This window comes from Hippocampus comes, unplaced genomic scaffold (genome assembly GCF_001891065.2).
Source record: "Hippocampus comes isolate QL1 unplaced genomic scaffold, H_comes_QL1_v1.1 scaffold155, whole genome shotgun sequence".
In the NCBI taxonomy this organism is placed as follows: domain Eukaryota; kingdom Metazoa; phylum Chordata; class Actinopteri; order Syngnathiformes; family Syngnathidae; genus Hippocampus; species Hippocampus comes.
Genome location: NW_017804967.1, coordinates 967,489 through 983,085, shown reverse-complemented (window position 1 = coordinate 983,085; position 15,597 = coordinate 967,489). Strand labels below are relative to the sequence as shown.

The 15,597-nt window shown below is 45.0% G+C and overlaps 1 protein-coding gene across 3 annotated transcripts in view; it reads left to right on the top strand.

Moving 5' to 3' along the window:
- LOC109526397 (ADP-ribosylation factor-like protein 15) overlaps nucleotides 1–15,112 on the top strand; it is a 104,650-nt gene extending 89,538 nt beyond the window's left edge. For 2 of the 3 annotated variants that reach the window (XM_019887701.1, XM_019887678.1), the window contains exon 5: nucleotides 13,330–15,112. In XM_019887701.1, coding sequence (XP_019743260.1) covers nucleotides 13,330–13,482 — 153 coding nt within the window. In that variant the 3' untranslated portion in view covers nucleotides 13,483–15,112. The remainder of the gene's footprint in view (nucleotides 1–13,329) is intronic. The other variant, XM_019887685.1, reaches the window with a different exon arrangement.
- The last annotated feature ends 485 nt before the right edge of the window (nucleotides 15,113–15,597 follow it).

Sequence of the window (15,597 nt, the reverse complement as noted above, 5' to 3'; positions counted from 1 at the left end):
AGTGTACCCTGAGAAAATCCACGCGAGCGCGGCGAGACCGATGCTTTGACAATGATTCAGAAAATGAACAGAAACAAAACATCCTGTTCTTTTAACATTGTTCTCATCTAAACGACCCCTACGCAGTCCACCGCAGGGGGCTTGTGTGCTCACTACGGCCTCTGCAACTCCATAAACACTCTGGATCAAAGCGATGCTTGATGCCGCACTTTAAGTAACTGTTGTGTCGACCTTTGCTCTGTCTCATGCTTCATCGCAGGCATGAGCTCAGGTCACCGCTTCATCGTCTTTAGAGATAACGTCTCAGTCCCCCCACGTAAGGGATCGCTGCATTCCTGTAAAATGATTCAGCAGATGTCGCCTTCATTCACTGATTTTTCTTCTGGCTTGAGAGACTTGAGCAACGTTTGCAATTTTTTTTTTTTTTTTTTTGCTTTCCTTTCTGCAGAATATTGATTAAGAAAAGTTTCGAAAAGGGGCGCCCTGCCAGTCTCGTAAAGATGAGATCATTGTGCGGTGTCACCAGTTCTTAATCTACGAGACAGTCTGAAGTTTGGGAGTAATGAAAATGAGCGCAGTCGGGGATGTTTTATTCAATTTTGTTACATTACCGTCCAAGATTGTCTACATGAAGATGAAATGCGCTTTCAACTTGCTCAGCCGCAGAAATTTTACGGGACAATCCCCCTTCTGGACTGCCACATAAAACCGCTCGTGCCCTCAGTTTCCGGATGCTTACTTAATGAAGACCAATCTGTAACTTTAAATCGAGTGAAACCAGACTTTTAAAATGTACAAGAAAAGAGAAGAGAACCACAAACCTCCATTCATGCTCCATCATCTTTCATAAGGTCAACATTTTTAAGCATATGGGCAGAAGAAGTGGTCACACCAAAACTGCTTTTTCCAATTCTAATTTAAACAGACCAATAGTAGATCACTGCTTTGCTTGACAATTAGCAAACAAGGTAGTGAATCTGTTTAATCAAACTTGAAATGTACTCAAAGCAGAAATCCGCCGACGCACAAGTAGATGAAATAATTAAATGCACGATGATCTTTTCAAAAGCAGAACCAAAATGGGAGCAAGTCATCAGAATCTAATCAATCCACTGTTACCATACCGGTCTTAATTTTTGGTTGCCACATAATAATTGCTTGAGGGCCTTTGCAGTTGTGTCAGAGGTTGACACACTTGTAAAGCATTCAACATATTTTTTCTTCTCTGACTTTTGAGTTGCCACCAAGAGCCAAGCTAAATTTCTTTAAAAAAAAAACATTCAGACAAATTCTGCACATGTACAGAGCTGTAAAGTTTTTACCTCTCTCCTTTTAAACAGCAGGAATCCTGTGTAAAAATTTTTTTTATTTATTTATTTTTTTAATTGAACCCAACCGCATCATCACCATGAGCTAAATGGAGGCAGGCATCATTTGGCCAAAGGTCTAATCGCCCTCAGCTTCAACGGTGCGTCAACATGCACTTGTGCGAAAGCCAAGGGGTGGACTGCGAATGGCTACCCTCGAGAACTCCGCTAAGAAAGCGAGCTGTCACAGCGTCCCCATACGGCAAGTCAGAAATGGGCAATTCATTTTCCGAATGGGCCATGCAACTCACTTGCGTCTGCATGAATTTGTCTTTTTAGAGAACACAAAATTAATTTTTCAGTTAAGATGCCACCGTCGTGTCGCCCTGGATATTTGTTGTTGTAAATGGGATGCACAAATTAATCGGGTGAATTTGCGCATCGAATTGTATTTAGTCAGTGTGTGCTATATTGAGTTATGGAAGTACCGATGGGGAGAAGAACTTGAACGATAGGACGGCAGACAGGCAAAGAGGACGCCAGGGTAAGGTGGTGTGATTTTTAACACCCGGGGCTCGCTTGACCTTGACAATGAAGCCACAGAGAGCGAGCGGGGTAGCTCTCGATCTCCCTCTTTTGTCTCCATCCGCCTTTCCTCCCAACAGCGACTGCGCAAGAAGGCGGTGCGTCGAGTGCCGCCGCCGCCACCGTCGCCACTGCTGCGGCAGCTAAAACACACCGCCGCATCTCTGCCGTCGCACATCCCACCCTCCCCCCCTACCTTACCTCACGTCTGCTCCGTTTCCAGACAAGCGGGTTAAAAAGTCAACTGCATATTGAGCCGTCTAGACTGAAGTTGGTCAGCAAGCAGCCCTCCCCACCCCTGACTTGTGATTTGCTGGCTACGGTGGAAAAACGGATGAGGAGCAGGTGACCTTGCTGCGCTCTGTCCCTCATTTTTGGCTCTACGGCCACATTATATAAACGCATTGACCACAAAGCAGCGATGCTCCGTGCACGCCAACATCAACTTGGACCGTCCAATAATTCAATCAGGGGACACATTATATCGAATAGACCATGTAGTGTAACATCCCTTGATATTCTTTTGATGAACATCAGTCACCAAGTCTGTAAATTTCGAAGCAGGTAATAAGTACATTAATTCAAATGCTAAAAACGTGAAACAAATTGCGTGTCACATGATGTTTATTTTTTAGTTTTATGTGTTTGGCCGAGTAGTTACTTAACTGTTTTATGTTACAACCAGTCTTGCATGTAAATTCTGGTTGCGCCGCTGCATGTCAGCCATGGCATGACCACGGCAGCCCAGTTTGCCCGAAACGTGGGGCGGCGTGGGATTTTACCCATTCAGTTCTCTGTATTCAGGTCCTGCTAAGGTTTCTCGTGATATCTGTGACTGGCGGTGATGGAGGGAAGGGGCTGCAGAGTCCCGGAGGCTCACTACGGTTCAGCCTGCGGTTTTACCCTGTCAGCCTGTCACATTTCTGATGGGGTCCCTTTTCTCGTTTCACGTTTCTCATGTTCTGGAAAGGCTTTCTTCGGCTGAAACGTGGACGCCGGGCAGATTTAGTGCGCATTTGTGTCCTCGACCGAGTTGAATGAAGTGCCCCCGTTGGCCCCGAATCCCGAGTCGGCGTCAGGGTAGAAGGCCAGATACTGCCCCACACTAAATGTTTGATTATATTAACCCTTTCAGGGACAGCGATTACTACAGTGGACAGCTTATCAGGTTATCGGGTTACAGGTTATCATTATTTGTGCATGAAAGGCTTAATTTTCCGTCAACAACTAAATCACTGTCTATCTATTAACTTCTGAGAGGATTTGGATCATTTTAATCTTAGCAATGGCTGTAAAGGATTCATCGATTCGAAGTGTTGATGAATATGGTGATCGATTAATTGTCTGTTAACCGATTAAGCGATCATTTTAACACCTCCAACATTTTTTACAAAACGTGTTTGACTTTTTTTTTTTCTCAGGTTTGCCATGTCACACTTGTTCCAGTTATACTGACTTTCATTCCAACCTCACTCACCTCTGATGCTGATTGATCTGGATTCTATACCTCTTTTGCACCTTTGTCTTACTGCAGCCCTCCCACTCATCTTCATCTCTGCTTTCTTTTTTTTTTTCCCACCCATACAGCCTTTCTCATCCTTTTATCCCCGGGCTGGTGGTCCGCCCCTCCGGGAGGTTAAGGGGCATTTTGGGTGAGAAGGCTGTCGGCAGGTTGTGCGGGCACGTCGCTTGCTTTTTCCCACAGCTCACGTCAAATGTTGCTGAACCCTGACCTCAGCGGGTCCTCTCAAAATCAGGGAGGAACAGAATTCAGCCAGCCAGACCCTATTCAAAACTGGACTTTCCATCGGAGGGGGGGCTGAGGGGGTAGAATCCCATCCAATTGTGGCCCGTGCCCTCCCTTTTGTGCGCTGTTCAAGCAGGGTCGGACGACTGGCCACCGCTAGCCGGGACAAGACTTCCGAAAAGCCTATTCAGCATGTGATTTGACCTCTGGTTCCATTGCTGACTCACAGAGATCAAACACTGGGAACCTTTAGGCGATCCATTGAAACCGACCTTTTTAGTAAACTGTCCAATAGACTGTGGTCATGTTGTGCCAAGGTTCAATCAATGTTCAGTTTAAGCGGCACCTCTTTTGTGTCGCTCACTTTTGACTGTCACTTTTAAAAGTCTTCACTTTTAATACATCTATTCTTTCATGATTTGCGGTCGTATGAAAATAGTCGTTAGTGTTATTAGTGTCGAGTCTCAATAGTCAGGATCAATTTCTGCAATGGGTAACGGTGCTTTAAAATGAACCCATTTCCTCCACAACATCAGACGTCACTTTGGCTGCTCGCTAAGCCCAAGGAAGGCAGCTACTAAACAAGTAGGAGGCTCTTGCAACAACGGTGCGCATTGTATGGCGATTGAGCAAATTTCGTTGAACCACCTTGAAAGAGACTGAGAATAGTACACTTAACGATTATAAAATGTGAATATGCAAAGCAGTTAAGGTAGAACACGGCATGCGGTTTCAACGTGATGGCATAATGTGCGTGCATTTCTGAGTGAAAGCTTGTGCGGACCCCGACGCGATGCATGGTTTAAATCTTTTGCAGCGGGGCGAGCGCTTTGATTGTAGTGCCGCGTGCTGTGTGCTAAAGTGGGGGGCCTGCTACAGCTTTCAAGCTGGTCAACTGTCAGGACTAGTGCATGAAAGGAGGCCTCAGAGTGAAAGGGGGTGGAGGGTCTTACTAGGGGGTCCTGCAGAAGGGAGGGTGAGGGTAGCTTGTGATAGACCGCCTGGGCTCGGAAGGCCCTCTGTGTGGGCTGCGACAGCATGGCAGACCTCCTCGCAAGAAACTGAGAGGAACGGGGGAGGGGGCTGGTCGTTGGCACGTTGGCCCCTGCAGCGTGGCACATCGGGCAAGATGCCAGCTCACCCGCTCGAGAACCGAAGACCAGATGTTCTTTGTCAGGGCGCCTTGGGCCTTTACCAAATTCAGTTACTGTAAAGCTGTAATAAGACAAACAAGGGATTGCACGTTGCACACACTTCCCAAGTACTTAATCCTCACTGACTTCTCTTCATGTGGACCAGGTCAAACCGCGGTGAAGGGGCTACAGCTCTGCCACGGAACCCGACAATTATTTTCTCGCCGAGAGGATTGTAGTCCAACTATGAGTACTAATTGTTCACGTTCATTCCATCTTCCATGACATAGTCCTAGCCTCAACATATCTGTTGATATGTATGACTAATGGATTCGTAAAATTTGCCAGTGCGGGCTTTACATTTAGAACTGCAGCATTCTGTCATTAATAGCCTCCATTTTGAAGGTTTTTGTAAGATGAATCAGATTTTAAAACTTGTTGAGACCGGTCACTATCACGCAGCGGTTATGTCAGTCATCTCAGGCACATCTTGCATGACTGCATGGAAAGGACATTATCGCCACGTTCAAGACCAGTCGCATTGTTGCATGGAGCACACCTAATGGGTCAGCGAGAACGTCTCCTGTGCAGTCCGTCTCAGATTTACTGCACCTCAGAGGGATGGCTCTGATCTGGCTGTGGCCACTTGGCTTTGAAGAGAAGCGTACCATCAGCGGATCACTTTGAACGTGCACCGAGCCGAGCCCCGGGGGAAGACCCCTGCTCCCACCGCAGTGGAACGGGACAGTAAATCTTAATTCAGCTCAGCTTTGCGCTGTAGCACTGGGGACCCGCGTCTTAATATGATACTTGTCGACGCCAGTGGTCCTACTGTTCAACAGCAACTGCGGCTTGATTCCAGGGTGGCCTCGGCACTTTCATTTGCCGTTTTGGCACTGGAACCAGTTCCCCGTAAGCCCAAGTTTTTCCATCCTTTTGCATTTTGAAGTGCATACTTCAGATATACGGCCGGTGCGGTTACATTTTCTTTTGCGCCTATGACGTTTCAAATTTTTATAGATTTAGAATTTGTACAGTGGCAACCCCCATTAACACAGGCCACTGAAACGCTGGAATATTGGTCAAGCCACTTGTTGGAGAGCACATCTGTAAAGAAAACAGCTCGTCCACCCAAAAAGATGATTATTTGTTTTTTTTTTCATCACACTTCATCTGCTCCTAAAATGCCTGTGTAATATGAACAACCTGACAGGTTATTTGAAAAACATCAAGAGCCCTTTGGGAGTCCGCTACAGACTGAGGTCAGAGTACCTCAGAGAATAAACTTAAAAATGGAGCTTTTATGTCCTAATCAACGATGTTTTGCAGGAGTCTATCCTGATGATGGCTTAGCAGTCTGTTCTTTGAACTGTTTTTTTTTTTTTTTTTCCCATTTACGTTCAAATTTTGCATCAAGTCCTTGTGTGCTTGCTAACAGTCATTGAATGTTGACTTCATTTGGGCCCAGCTCAATGTTGGATGCATTTGTGCTGTCCGAGCAAATATCAAAACAGGTGATGAAGTCAAACAATTGTTGTTGTCCTACGCCTCCTACGGTACATTCTTTTTTCTACGGGATAGGGTTGTTGACTTGACATCGGCTCTAGTAAACTCCTCTAGTGTGCCTTGGCGAAGGTGTTGCGGCCTTGCAATCAATGGGTTTTATTTACTGGCCAGTTGGGCTGTTTTATTTGACACCTCCCACAGATTGTGGTGCAATGTTTGTTTTTTTCCACTGACCTCCCAAGTGCTCCCCTCGTGGAGACCTCCAGGCTTTCTCATGTCTTCGAGACTCTTTAGGTAAGCCGGAAAAGCAAACAAAAGGCATACCTATTATATGATAAGTAGATCTCGTGTTCCCTCGTCATTTCAACGCAGTCGCCAGTGTGGGCCACTTTCCAGGTGACTGATATCTTGGCAGGGGCCGACATGTGAAGGGACAGGGTAATTGATTGTCTTGATATCCGAGTATGCCCCATTCCCTCGTTCATAGAAGTCCTTCTTCTTCCTCTGAGAGACACGGCGCCCACGTCTTCATATTTAATGGAGCCCGTTCCATTTCCAAACTTGGACGAAATAAAAAAAGAAAGAATACAGCGATTAAAGCTGCGCTCTGGCAGCATTTTTTTCCCCTTCATCCCCATCGGTCTGTACGGCACACATGATCCTAAGTAGCGTTTGAACAAAGGATGTTATTTTTGTTGAACAGAGCCCCTGCTGAAGGTTACCCAAATGAAAACCTCAAGGCTGAAATCAAGTCGGCTCTCCAATGAGATTATTGAGTAAAGCTCCCCTTGCTCCACAGAGCAGTTTTTGATGTTGCCTGCAGGAAAGTAGTGTCTGAAGGATAGCATATCGCTTTGAGTCAGCCTTTTTATCGGTTTCTCTTGTGTTTTGGCTTGTTTTTATTTATTTTTTCCCTCCCCCCACCAAAGACTAAAAGGCTAAATCTTCTCAAGTTAACATTTCCTGTTCTTCCTTTTTTTTTTTTTTCCATGATCGTATTACTTCAACAGGAAAAGTATTATTAGTATTATTCAATATTATTCAATTTAATTTAGATTTGTTTCTCAGACTTTCAAAGGCCTTGCGGCAAATAAATGCAATAGCCAGACTCGACAAAGAATAGCTGTCCTACATAAGAAATCCAGAGTTTACAGTGTGGGCCGGGAAAGGCTATTCTTCGATACGGATCTGCTGCAGGAGTGTGTCTTGGAGACCTACATGTGCTCCATCTGGCTTTGCCGTTATCCTCCGCAAGAATGCTCCACCTGACTTCCCAAATATGTGAGCGTATCACAAGATAACCGAGCCAAAGTGGGTTACCTTATCGGAAAGAGCCCATACACGTCAATTTAGTGTACTTTTGCCTTTGGTCCTGAAATTACACCCATGAGAAAGACACTAATTAGAGGAAATAATACCTCCAAAGCCTAATACTGTCACAAGAGTGAAGTGGAAAAAAAAAAAGAGTCTTTTATCCAGGCTGTGTTCCAAAGGGGGCAAGCCCTTCTCATGTTCGTGATTCCAAAAGATTTGCACATGTAAAGGTGAAATGGCGCAACGGTGACGCCATTGATGAGAACAACAATCATTTGACGGGCAATAGCGTCATCGGCGCGGAAGGCAGTCATGCCCATTCTGCTTTCTCTTTTCGACTCCGTCTCGCTCTTGCCGTCCGTCTGCTTCCATCGCGTGTCGAGGTGGCCAGGAGGCGCCGACTGGCAGAAGATGGCAGCCAAGCCTATTTATTCTGGCAGGAGATCCTCTTCGATTGACATGAGTCTACTACTGAGCATCACATGTAGCGTTCCTGGCATGGGCCTCCGAGCAGCCAGGTGCCATGCATGGCCATCAGTGCTCTAAGCTGCCGGAACTAGATTTGCCAGAGTTGCAGCTTATGCACAGCTGACTAACTGTACAGCTACTGCTTGCAAACACTCGGTCAGTCTTGCCAAGTATTTAGGATTTGTCATGATTAAGGGACAAGTATGTCTCCTTTTGAGTGTGTTAAAACAAGAAATGAACGCACCCAACTCAACATAGAGATCGTATGACATTTAAATTGATCAGAAACATTATCCGTCCTCAGTTTATGACGTTCTTATGGCGGCAAGGTAATTCCAATTTGCTCACAAGTTATAACGCGCCGTCGTTTGACGCTTCATCTTAGCAATCGGCAGTGACGATTATAGCTTGAAAATGATTCCTTGCCAATCAAGTTTTCGGATTCTTTGCTGAAATCAACAGGTTGCCAGTCAGCACAGCAAACTTGCCCTGATGCATCAAAACCCGAAACTACAATATATGGTCAAGACTGTTGTAAACTGAAAACTCATTGCAACTCTCGCACTGTTGATAAGTAGTTCTGACCATTTTCAACAATTTCATGTCATCCCACTCTTTTTAGAGTGAAGTTATGATCGCGATGTCTCTGATGTAGCTGTTGCCAAATACGGCCCCTTGTTATACTTGTGAAACCAGGGGTGTCAAACTCATTTTTGTCGTGGGCCACATTTTAGTTAGCGGTTCCCTTGGAGGGCCATTCTGACGGTTTATTCAACTATTAAGTTACTATCATGAGGGCTTTGGTAACAAGAAAAGGCTTACAATATATCTCTTATTCATTACATATGAGAAGTCAAAACGGTGGTCGACGTTTTAGAAAGGATCATGGAAGTTGACATGTTTGAGCTGCTTTCGCGGGCCACATAAAATGAGGCGGTGGGCCAGATCTGGCCCCCGGGCCTTGGGTTTGACACCTGTGTGTTAAACATATCATGTGTTGGATTCATCTTTGCGAATGTTGGTTACGAGTATGACAGCACTGGAATTTTGGCCGATATTTATCGAGGGACAAAGACGGTGTATCAGTTGTGCAAGTTTACAGTCAGAGCAGTGTGCATCGAACACATGTCAAAGCTTACTTTCTGCTGCCAGTGTGATCTTCTTGGTCAGGCTGGATTTCAGCACCAGGAATGCAACTGATTCAGGTAATTATTATTATTATTATTAATTTTTTTACACCCTTCCTTGCAAACGCGTATAAGCCGCTTTCTCCTCTGTATAGGTCGCTGCGTATGACCTAGAAGACGCTAGACTGGATGACCCACTGGTCATTCTCAGAGCCATCTGGCAACGGCGTACTTGTGGCTTACCCTTCCCGCTGCCTCACGCAATTCCTTAAGCAAGCATAAGTGCGCTTAGGAGGACTTAATCTTCAAGAAATGCGTTCGGGCCACGCTGTTGGAGAGCCGGCGTGGATGCGCCCAGCCATCGGGTCACAGGGTTCCTTCAGCCTCATCACACTAAAGCGGGTTTGGAGGCCAAAGCTCCACCTGTTGTTGCTGGGACTAAAACCTCTGGATTGAGTGTACGCTGATTACGAGACCCGTCTCGGACAAAGGCCTCTCTTGACAGTGATGATCATAATCACAATAACTTGGAATTTTATAACACCAAGGACACTCAGGAAAAATTCATGGGCTAATTCAAATGTACAGTGAAACCCCGATTCATCGCAAAGGATATGTTCCAGACCTACCCGCTATATAGTGGTTCTCTACTTACGAAATTGATTGGTTCTGGAAGAAATTTCTTAACTTGAAAATTTTCTAAGTCGACGAGTTTCCCATGTAAATGCCCTAATTCGCTCCAAGCCCCCCAAAATTCAGACATAAATGTTTCCTAAAGCATAAAAATGCATCAAAATATGAACAAATACATGGTTACAATTGGATTATTGCACAATAAATGAGAGTTGAGCATAATTTAAAAAAACAAAGAAAAGAGTAAAGAATAAAAATGATGGTCATTTCACTTTTAACTGCGTCTTCGTTTTTTTGCCCTCTTTCGTTCATGTTCTCTCTCAGAAGTGGTTTTTGCCTGCCATTTTTGTCACAAACCGATCCAAGGATGTTTGCTTTTGTCGGCTTTTGACAATCCTTCGAAAACGTCCAAGGTAAACATCAGCATAGTGAGCGATCGCCGGACTGGTGAACACTTTTTTGGGTGATTCATATTTATGTAAAACTATTGGAACACCTCATGGCCCGAGAGGCTAACGATGAGGACGCTGCATAGACACATATCTATCTATCTACACACTACACTTAGACACACACGGTAGAAGTCCCTCTTAGCCAATGGGATGCCAGGATGATGCTCGGTGATAGCCAATGGCAGAGCAGCTATAACTATGTTGCGTTCAGGAAACTCGGAGCTGCGACTAGCAGCCCATATTGAATTTTTACCTTTTGTATCTTGAAATTTCTTTTGTAACAAGAGGCAATATTTTCCTGTTGAGGTGTTTCGTAACTTGAACATTTCGTATGAAGAGACTTTTTTTAAAAAAAAAGAGACCGTTAAAAAAGTTTTAGCCAACTGACGCAATTGAAACACATTGTCAACCTATTTGAAGACAAAATAATAGAAATGTACAGTATATGCCTTTAAAAGGTGGGACCTGTTTACATGTTTCAACAGGTCTGCGCGAGTGTCTGAATGGAAGCTGTGACCGCGGTTGTGTTTCACTGCGTTCAATACGCAGCTGAAAAGCGCATCGGTGACTGTGGCTTTCCTTTCCCATATGCAAGGGCATGACAATACAGTATGGGCGTGGAATGGCTAAAGATGTTTTGTAGTCTACAATATTGTGATGAAATGTGAAGTCAATTAAACGATATTGTCATAGGTAATATTTTTTTGCACCACGCACTGATTTCCGAAAGCTTTACGTGTAGATGCGAAGTCTTAAAACGACTAATCGTTCAACCCCGAGCACCGTGTGAAAACACAACACAAAATTATCGCTATGAACACAGATATTTGCGATAGACAACGAAAAAAATCATGATCGTGCTTGTATTTGTCGCCGAGTGTATTCTTTGGTGAACAGATGGTGCTTGAGGAGTTAGTTGCCAGGGAAGCAGCATCAAAGATTTTAATAGAGCAGGGTAATAAATAATATGAACAGTAGATATAAAAGACCTTTACTGCGTTATCTTTGGTCTCATGTTCTTACTGTATTGGAAGAACATAATTCAGCTGGCGTAGTGGCTCAGGGATGTTGTGTGCCAATGTTAAAGAAGGCAACTGCCCTTTTGTGAATTGTGGAAGAAGAGCGAGAGGGGCTTGATCTTGTCTCCACTTGCGCGCGCGCACACAACACTGCAGGCTTTTTGAGTGTGAGCCAATGCAGGGCCCAGAGTCTTCCAGAAGAGGGCCTTGGTCCAGGCAAGTCGGCCGTCCGGCCGGCCAGACAGGCAGCCAGCCGCATCGTCTGCATGCAGTCTAGGTCTCGGGCTACTGCCTGGACCGGGGGGCGGCTCATGTTACCCAGACAGATTTGTTAACACTGTTTGGGTCCGCTCGGCTTTCTAGCCGGGGCCCCTGAGCCAAACGCGGCTGAGGTGACTTAATCTGTCATTAAACTCACATTACACCCGGACAGCGACTCGACTCAGGGGGGCAGAGTCGGCGCTCGCTCTCCCACTCGCTGGCATGGACGGCTGCATTTGAGCAGGCACAAGACCCCATTGTCCCCCCCCCCAGCCCCCTCCCCATATCTCCCTCATCCTGGGCATGCCACACACCATGGCACAGTTTGACAGCACAACACACTGCAAGAATAAACAATTTCACTTCAAGGCATTTGGGTACAGGGGGATTCACTGTCCCCTCCGTCCGAGGATCATTTTGTCTTGTGGGAAGATGAAATTACCTGCATGAAAAATTTAAAGAACCACAACCATAAATGAATTCTTTGTCAATTGCGGGAAATATTTTCCCAAGATACCTTGGAACATATGCATCTCGTCTCAGTCAATGGCTGCTTTGTGAGACATAATCAATGATGAATCAATGATTGTGCGCCATAAAAACAAAAACACAAAAAAAAAAACAAAAGACAGGCAAGCCAACCAAGATATAAAACTATTGTCGGCTCATTAGGGTTGATGATGTGTCAACTGCACCTGTTTGCTTGTTCCTTTTTCTTTCTTTTTTCTTTTTAATTCTTTCAAAAACACGATCATCAATTTCTCGATTTCATGATAATCATGTTTCTCATTTCATATTGGCTTCCTTGCCAGCCGACCTCAGCCAAAGAATTGCATTGATTGCTTCCTTTTTCATCTTTGAAGTCCTCAGATCACCCGCTTTGGCTTGCTTGCGCAGGAACATGTGCAGACTTGTGAACAACTTCCAATTTGTTTCAAAAACAATTGTCCCTTGGGATCGACTGGAAATAATCAGTTGCGGGGTCAAACTGTGGTGATCTCAAGAAACTTCACTAATGTACAGGCAATGTTTTGAATTGACATTTTAACCTCCTACTGTATAAATAAGTGGGTTTGCTTGCTTGAACTGACCAGAACAGAATTGACCCCCCCATACATGTGATCCCCCCCATATTATGTGAACAATTCTTCCGAAAAGATGCTTGAAGATCTTTAATGTCACTACCAATTGAAATTTACTGTCAAACCAAACATAAAACGAAGAAAATTGTACATTTAAGACAAAGAAACACTGCCTGCTATCTTAAAACAACATTGCCATGCTAATAGTTAGCATTGATAATCGCCTGGCGGCCCGGTGGTCCAGTGGTTAGCGCGTCGACCTCACAGTGCAGCGGTCGTGGGTTCGATCCCGGGCTCCGGCCTTCCTGTGTGGAGTTTGCATGTTCTCCCCGGGCCTGCGTGGTTTTTCTCCGGGTACTCCGGTTTCCTCCCACATTCCCAAAAACATGCATGGCGGGCTGATTGAACACTCGAAATTGTCCCTGGGTTTGAGTGTGAGCGTGGATGGTTGTTCGTCTCTGTGTGCCCTGTGATTGGCTGGCAATCGGTCCAGGGTGTCCCACACCTACTTGCCCGAAGATGGCTGGGATAGGCTCTAGCACCCCCCGCGAACCTTGTGAGGATAAAGCGGAACAGAAAATGGATGGATGGATGATAATCGCCATTTTAGAACCCGTTAAGCAACAGTTATTTGCACACAAATGGTGGAGCAACACATGGAGACCTCTGAAGAGCTTGTCTGTTTGTGTGTACAGGTCAAGAAGTACTTTGAACTGGAGCCGCTGGCCCGGGGCAAGCGCTGGATCCTGGAGGGCAGCAGCACGGACCACGTGGACGCCGTGAAGGAAAGCTTCGCCCAGTTCATTAGTCTGCTGGAGGACAAAGACATGCAGGGCGCCAGGATATGACGTCGGTAGTTAACGCCGAGAGACATGAACGCCGGACGGCGACGCCGACACGTCTCGCCGATGTGTGCGCACCGACGAATCCACGCCACCCCCCCACCCCCACCCTCCCTCCTTCAGGACTACCTTCCAGGGGCCTTCAGAACCATGTAGAACCTCGTTATGATGCTCCTCCTGCACCGTGTGTTGAGGTGGGCTTTGTAATCTCTAGCTGCACCCCTGCTGACACACACACACACACACACGCACATGCACGCCAAGTGACGCCCAGGTTGTCCGTCAGATAACTTTAACTCTTCCACTAATTACTTTTCAGGATGTCTGAGTGGGAACCATTGATGTTGTTTCCACTTGACATGTGACAAGTGTGTCATGTACACATGTTCCATATCAACGTGTGACGCCATATCTTAACCTGAGCCTCGTAGTGCTATCACATGGAGTCTGCTGTACAGTTTACCACACCATCGGCACCCTGTGCACAGTAGCGCCGCTAATCACTTGACTGGGCGATGGCGCCCTACGTCTTCACTGCTTTTTAGTCATGTGCAGCAATATGGCGCTTAATGTCCAGAATAAGTTTTGTATTTTGTTTTTTTTTAATACACATCACACCACTTACAGGAATTTGGGAATTCTTCTCTCAAGCTAGTGACCATACAAGTATTAGGGGATCACTCAAAAGAAGAAAAAATAGCCCCCCCGCGACCCCCCCAAAAAAATACCAGAATAAAGAGAAAAATCTGATTAGTAATTAAAAATAATCAGGTTATTTATTGAAAAAGTCATCCATTTCTGAGTCTTATGTTGTAATATTATGAGAAGAAAGTCATATGACTGAAAAAGTCCGAATTAACAGGACTGAACACCAGACACTATCGCGCCACCTCAGTAAAAATCAAATACATTTTACGAGGAAAGTGTCCTTATTTTGTCAAGAATGTTATAATATTACAGGGGAAGCCTTGGAATACTATGAGAATGAAGTCACCATTAGGATGGCAGTTTTCCAAACATAAATTTTAAATATTAGGATAAAGGATAAAGTCATGATGAGGATGAGCTCCTGATTTTTCACATAATATTGCAACTTTTACCCCTCCCAAAAAGCTGACGTTAATCTGTTATTATAGTCTTCATGACTACTTTTTTTTCCTTTTTAATGTCCCTGTCTTACTTGTATCATAATTGTGCAGGCTGGATGTAATGAAAAACGCACTCAATGTGTTTCACGTCAGTATTTTTGCCTCACCCGTTGATTTTATTGTTGGAATCCTTCGTGGGCCGGCGTTGCCATTGCGGCCCAATACAAAGTCAATCAATCAGCCGCAGCAACAGCTGCATGTGACAAGTCCCTGTCTGACACCCTAATGCCTTCCAACTGTCTGTGAAGACCCCCCTCCGGCCCAGACCGGCCTAGAGCCCCCACACGCACATGCCCGAGTGTCTTTGCGTTCCTTTTTTTTTTTTTTTTTTACCCCCCTCAGCTCTTCACATCATGTACCTGCCATCCATTCTGCAACAACAAACAACAGGACAACTTTCCCTCTTTGCTGTTGTCTTTTTTCCATTTTTACTTCTTCAGTCTTGACTCGTTTTCTGTCTACGTCTATTAAATTTGTAAAGATCGAAACTGCTGTCTCTGCTATATATCTTTGCACTTTATGGAGCACAACAACAACCAGAGTGGGTAAACTGCGGTAAATAAAACCTCACGAGATCCTCATAGTCCATCATAATAAACTAACAATACTTCTAATAATAATCAACAACAATATGAAAGACATACAAACGTATGGACTGGTACACTCCTCCCTCGCATGTTTGTAAGTACTGTGGTGCCTTGAGATTTTTTTAAATTCAATTATTTGCTTTTACTTGCTCAAATAAATAGAGATCCTATTGCTGTATGGTGGCAGTTGACTCAACTCACGTTACAACAAGTGACAGTTTGCTCGCTGAAAGTTACAGACACTGTCAAAACAAACGTAAAACAAAGACTTTACATTCGTCTCACAATTTACAGCAGCACCCTTTAAGTCACATATGTCAAAGTGCCGGCCCGCGAGAATGTTTTCAGTGGCCCCTGGGATGATATTGATTTATTATTAGAACCGG